Source organism: Micromesistius poutassou (assembly GCF_964030765.1).
Source record: "Micromesistius poutassou genome assembly, chromosome: 8".
Lineage (NCBI taxonomy): Eukaryota > Metazoa > Chordata > Actinopteri > Gadiformes > Gadidae > Micromesistius > Micromesistius poutassou.
The window spans coordinates 13,196,589-13,202,975 of NC_140278.1; the positions used below are offsets into that span (position 1 = coordinate 13,196,589).

Consider the following 6,387-nt stretch of genomic DNA (forward strand, 5'->3'; position numbering starts at 1 on the left):
GCCTGCTGCCTTCACCCTTTAAATCACATACAATAGAATATTTTTGATTTTAATATCTAAAATCCATAATGATATTTCTTAATGAAGAGGGAAAACGCAGGGCCCTGTTCCATTCCAGAGGGCAGCAGTAAATTTAACCACCGAGTTGATTCAGCGCAGAGCTCAACAAAAACAAACTAAAACAAAAACCACAAGGACACCAGGACGACTGACTATGTTTTAACTTTAGAACGGCTAACCCACGTTTTGGCTGACTCCGTCTGCAGCGAACCAAAGAACACAACATCACACTGACAGAGAGGAGCACAAGGCTTGGGCTGAGAGACTCCACCTGGAACACTTCAAACACTCTTGAGGAGTTCTCTCAAAGGTCAAGTCCAGGCTAACGTGGCGACCTCTGACCCCGGAGAACCCTGAGGTGCCACTCTCGTGTTCAATGACTAAAAAAAAACGTTTTATTCCTGATAGAAACAATGGCTACTGGCTTTGTGTGAATTGTCTTGCATATCAAAAACAAAAACAGCATCTATCCAAACAGAGCCTAATTGTTAGTTATTGTCAGCTTCACTGATAATTCATAATCAATTTCAGATTTTGAACCTGCAGAGGGAAGAGCCGTTATTGAAGAATGAAGGCGGAACATAATCATGACTACATTTATTTCAGGATGTGTTTTTCCTTTTATTTGTAAACTTGGTCAGAAATGCAGCGGCTGCAGTGTACTTATTGTTTCACAACGTTGAAACGTAACAGAATCCAACCGGGCCCCTTAAGATACAACCCGGGGCCCGGCTCTTTAGGCTGAATGTTTCAAGAAATGTCCGAAATGAATACAAAACAAAAAAAACATTCAGAGAGAAAGCTGAGCTTGAAGGAGCAAAGACCACAAATGAGGGACATGTGAGGTTGAACTCCATAGGATATATTTACACAAAATGGATGGTTCAGTGCAGACGTCTTTGCAATTAGCCGGACATGCTAGGTGTTAAACTTCTCCACACACTGCAAAGGGTGAACTAATATTAGGACGATGTGAGGGCTTCGATGGCAAGACATCAACGGGGTAACACAATATTTACATTATAACAAAACAAAAACAAAAAAACAATTGATAAAAATATCTTAATTACAATAGTCTATTTGAAGCATATATGTATTTCCTTTCACATACATTTATAGAACATTTGTTGGTCTATATGTACAATCTAAATTGTCTTAACTTGAATTGTTTGTATTTTTACAATATTAAACAATTTCAGATCCCAGGGAAAACCCTTTTCAACACAAATCATCTATTTTAAACAATAGATGCCTGAAACATTTACAATGTTCACCGTTTTAGTAAAGCTTTAAACTGGACTTCTGTAAGATATTTTAACGCACACTTCACACAGTTCTCAATAAGCTGTTGCCTGCAGTTCTCCATCCAAGCTGCGAGGGACTCTGTGTCTCAACTTGGTTTATTTTAGTTTGATTAAATCCGGTTACAAGAAACAAAAAATGCGTTATGCCAAATAAAACAGGGAGTGCTTCGACACATAAAAAAAAAAAAAAGTTCTATAAATAGCGTTTTTAATTACATTTTTTTTCGCATTTCTTCCAGTGGTTTTGAAAAAATCCCCCTGGTGATCCCCGTGCCTCCAGTGTGAGAGAGTCCCTGGCGGAGGAGCGGCTGGGGCGGCCCTGCAGCGCACCTGTGAAGGGGTATGAATAGAGGGGGGTGTGTGAACCCAGAGCCGCCAGACTGACTGGCGCCGCCGACCAAACACAGGCCATGCTTGATCAACAACCCAAAACAAACCGGCTCACACAACAACCGCGGCGGCTCCTCGGGATTTCAGCCTTTTTTTCTCTCTCCCCCTTTTGCTTTTTCCAAAGTGGGTTTCTAACAAGACACAGCTGCACGCAACCAATGGGACCCCAGCAGGCTGTCCTTTTGGGTCGTTCCTCAAGGAGGAGAGCAAGATGAACGGGACAGAGAGGGGGGCCAGCGTGATGTTTTAACCCCGCCGCTGTGTGGGAAATTGCTACACTAGTGACAGTTATTGCGCAATGCACAGCTGCCTGTGACGGTGTGGCAAATTTCAGGTTCCCCAATCAGCCCCTGTGTTTCCCAATGTCTTACTGGCCCTGTCTATAACGCCATCACGAGCCCAGTACTATTATGGGATGGCACACACACACACACACACACACACACACACACACACACACACACACACACACACACACACACTTAATCACCAATAACCCTACTAACAGCAACCCCCGCAAATGCACAATACATTTATATTCTTTTAAATGATGGGCCTGCATGAAAAATATCAACACAAGTTCAAAGTGGAAGAAAGGTCAATTTTGAAGCGAACTTACCGTTGCAGTATTTCCACCTCAACGGCATAAAATTGAGTCCTCCGGCTTTTTAACTATTGACGTCCTCTGAAAGAAAAACACCCACCCACACACACAGGCACACGCACACACACACACACACACACACACACACACACACACACACACACACACACACACACACACACACACACACATACAGGTAAAGGGTTTAGCTTTCAGCGAAGACATGAGTGGTGGGGCCATACGCAGGCCTATACAAAGCAAATGAAATACAGCAAAGCGATAGAGCGATTGTCTGTCCGTATCCCCCATTATAAATTCTCGGCCTATTGAATAACAAAGGGGCCTCATTGTGCACGTTGGAGTGGGCTGCAACAGGGATACTTCACCTCTCCCGTGATAACGTGGGCCTCTGACACGCACGGCCAAAACGCTCACCCAGTAATTAGAATCCAAATCACAAGCACGCCATCAAGTGCGCAATCTCAAACCCCAGCAAAACGCTGTTTTGTACATGTTTTTCTCCCCCAAAACAACTACAACTTGGACTACTTGAATGCCCCCCCCCGGTCGCTTTAACACGAACGAATCACCGCGAATCGGATGAAGCCCTGTCATGAAAACAACACACAACGGGCACCGCCGGGTCTGCTTTGTCTTGGGGAAAAACTGACGAGCAGGGGACCAACAGTCTTGTCAGGCAGCAGGAGTACCCCCCCCCCCCCCCCCCCCCCACACACACACACACACACACACACACACCCACCAACCCGTTTAAAACAGTGTGATGATTGATTCGAGTCTTATTCGTATTCAAAATCAAGCCCGTTACCTGGTGGTCAATGTTGAGCACCGTCAGCGGTGTCCGGGTGGGGTTGTTTGCTCCGGAGGTCCGCTGCTGCTGCTGAGGCTGTTTGCTGAGGGAAGGGTGCGTCTCGAGCGCGAGCTGCAGGTCCAAGATGTAGTCTATGACGTGCTGGAGGATCTCCACTTTGCTGACTTTCTTATCCTGCGGTATCGTGGGCACGAGGCGCTTCAGGCGGCTGTAGCAGTCGTTCATGTCGCCGTACGGCACGCCGTTGTACAGGTCCTCCTCCTCCATCCTGCAGCGTGCGATGTGGAGGCTGTGGTCCGACAGACAGTGCAACGAGAGATCGCTGCTGCTGCTGTTAGTGTTGCTGCTGCTGCTGTTGTTACCCGAGGAGCCGGAGTCCTTCTGAGGGCGGACGGGAGCAATCGCCTTCATTTCTTTTCTTTTTTTTGGTTGTACGATAACAACACACAACAAACCGAGCGAAAGATTCAATGAGTTACGGATACCGAGAGGAAATAGAAGAAAAAAATATGATAGCCTAACAACTGTTGGTGATAATAATAATAATAATAATAATAATAATAACAATAATAATAAAAAACAGGTCTCTAAAGGAGAGGTTGGAGGTGGGACGTGGCGATGACACTGGTGGGTTTTTAAAAAGCTTAACTCGAAGGTAAGCAGGTCTACGACAGCGTCAGATGAGGGCTATACTAATTCTCTCAACATGTCTCTAGGAAAGCGCTGAGCGGACTGACTTCAGCAGCCACGGCGTGAGTAGCACGAGCAGACCTCCCTCCGCATTTATAGAGGAAAGGGGAGGCGCCAGCCGCTGCAGCTTGACAGTTCTGGGCTAGAAACTGGTCAATCACCCCCCCCCCCCCCTCCACCCCACCACTACCCTCACCCCACTCCTCCTCCCGCACCCCCCCCCCCCCCAGCAGCACCCACCACAGCCCACCCTCTCCTGCTGCCGCTGCTGTTGCCGCTGCTGCCCATCGCCACCGCAGCCCCAGAGGAGGAGAAGGAGGAGGAGGCGTGTCCCTCTGTACTGACTGGGCTTGGGCGGCGGCGCTCGTGCGCTGGAGGCTGTGAGTACTCTATGTAGGTGTGTGTATGTGTGGAAGTGTGGGCGTAATTAAAAAAAAAAAATAGTGGTCGTTGAATTCGTATTTTGTTTATTATTATTTTTTACAGAAATTGTGATACTGGTCGAGTGCTTTGTGTTCTTCCTAAAACAGTTTTGTTTTGTAGAACGCTTCAGCCCATTTGAAATGACTTCACCGGTTATTGGATAAGTGTATTTTATTCTCTATAAACGTGCGTGTTGTATAGGATAGTTTCGACGTTATAAATGACGCAGATAAATGCGTAAATAAAAGTGATGTTGGGCCCGCAAAGTATCCGCAATAAGCAAAATGGCGCGCTGCTCTTGTGGTCCGCGCTCCATTCCTTTAGCCAGCTGTGTGCGTTATTGTGCCCCTCGTGCATTCCTCCACTGCGCGGGTCCGTATTGCGCCGCTCCGCCATTCAGCCGACCCGGGCAGACTGCCTGGCGCCGGGCCGTGACGTCACCCATTCAGCTCTCCACTCCGACCCATTCCCTTGCTTTTTTCTTTATTTTTTCCCAACTATTTCCCCTTATAATTCTCTCTCTCTCTCTCTCTCTCTCTCTCTCTCTCTCTCTCTCTCTCTCTCTCACACGTCCCCTTTCTTTTCTCTTTCTTACTTTCATTTATTTCTCTCCTCTTTTTCTCCTCTCACTCGTCGCCGGGCAGGCCCTCGGTTGCCGTGGTTACGCGGACGCCCCTACAATCCCGAGCTCGCTGTCGGTCATCGGGTGGTCCCGGGTGTTTGTGAACTGGGGCCCGTTTGGGGGCCCTTAAAGAGAGCGAGCGTCGTGGGGACTGCCACCGCATGGTTCCCTTCCAGCCGTTTACGTCCACAGCTTCATGGGGCCAAATGGGGCCCCCACACTCATGAATATTGAGGAGCTAAGAGGGCTCTCGTTGGCTCTCACACTCATACACACACACACACACACACACACACACACACACACACACATTCACAGGCGAACACAGACACATATGAATATGCACACATACACATACGAATACGTAATAACAAACACACACACACACACACACACACACACACACACACACACACACACACACACACACACACACACACATTCTCCGTCGCCATGGGGAAGGAGTGTCTTCGTTAATATGTGCAAAACAGTGTTGTTTTTTGGGGGGGGAAGTAGCTTCAATGGAACCAGTGGTACAAATCACTCATTTACACGCACATGGATGCGCCGCACACGCACACACACACACACACACACACACACACACACACACACACACACACACCAGGCACAGACACAGGCATGTGCACACACACACACACACACACACACACACACACAGGCATGCACACACATACAGGCACACACACACACACACACACACACACACACACACACACACACACACACCGACCATAAAAACAACATATGGACAGAGGGGAAACCCAGTTAAATGTTATCATTCATCCATCCATTCAGCCATCAATAAAAGTGAATCTGCGCATTACTACAACCATGTCCCCTTTCCTCAGTTTAACTCACCACTCACCTTACACCACCATTTAGAGAACCTTTATATATATATATATATATATATATATATATATATATATGGATGTCACATCTTTATCTCTTCAGCCAGACAGTGGGCTTACAACACCGGGTTAACGCTACAGAAGAGTTGCAATATTTCACGGCTGCCACCACTAGCAGAAGGAGGAAGCATGACTGTATGCCATATGTCTCTCTCTCTCTCTCCTGCTCCATGTGCTTCCCCTCGGTGGGCACTTCTCTAATCGTTGCCCTGCCACTACTTCCCTACAGGCTTTATGGGCCTGCTGGCTGGGGAGCCCACCATGGCAACCAGAGTCTCATTACAGGCCCCTCTGCCTCTCTGTTTGTTGTGATGATACAGGTGAGATAAACACCCGTAGAAACGCAACTCCAGCTGCACCACCCAAACCAGTTTGGCTGCGCCGTAAGCAGTGCATCGTACATCAAGTTCAACCCAGAGTGTGTGTGTGTGCGTTTGGGGGGGGGGGGGGGGGGGGTGGGTGGGATCTGGAAGAACGCCTCAGTGCCGAAACCTCATTCAAATTAAAGAGACACAAATACAGAGCCA

General features: G+C 47.7%; 1 protein-coding gene across 1 annotated transcript; it reads right to left on the reverse strand.

Moving 5' to 3' along the window:
* Positions 1-702: 702 nt before the first annotated feature.
* Positions 703-3,927, reverse strand: id4 (inhibitor of DNA binding 4). Its single transcript, XM_084471142.1, has 3 exons — positions 3,188-3,927; positions 2,374-2,439; positions 703-1,694 (listed from the first exon to the last, which is right to left on the reverse strand). The coding sequence occupies exons 1-2, from the start codon at positions 3,599-3,601 to the stop codon at positions 2,392-2,394; spliced, it is 462 nt and encodes a 153-aa protein (XP_084327268.1). The 5' UTR covers positions 3,602-3,927; the 3' UTR covers positions 703-1,694; positions 2,374-2,391.
* Between the last annotated feature and the right edge of the window lie 2,460 nt (positions 3,928-6,387).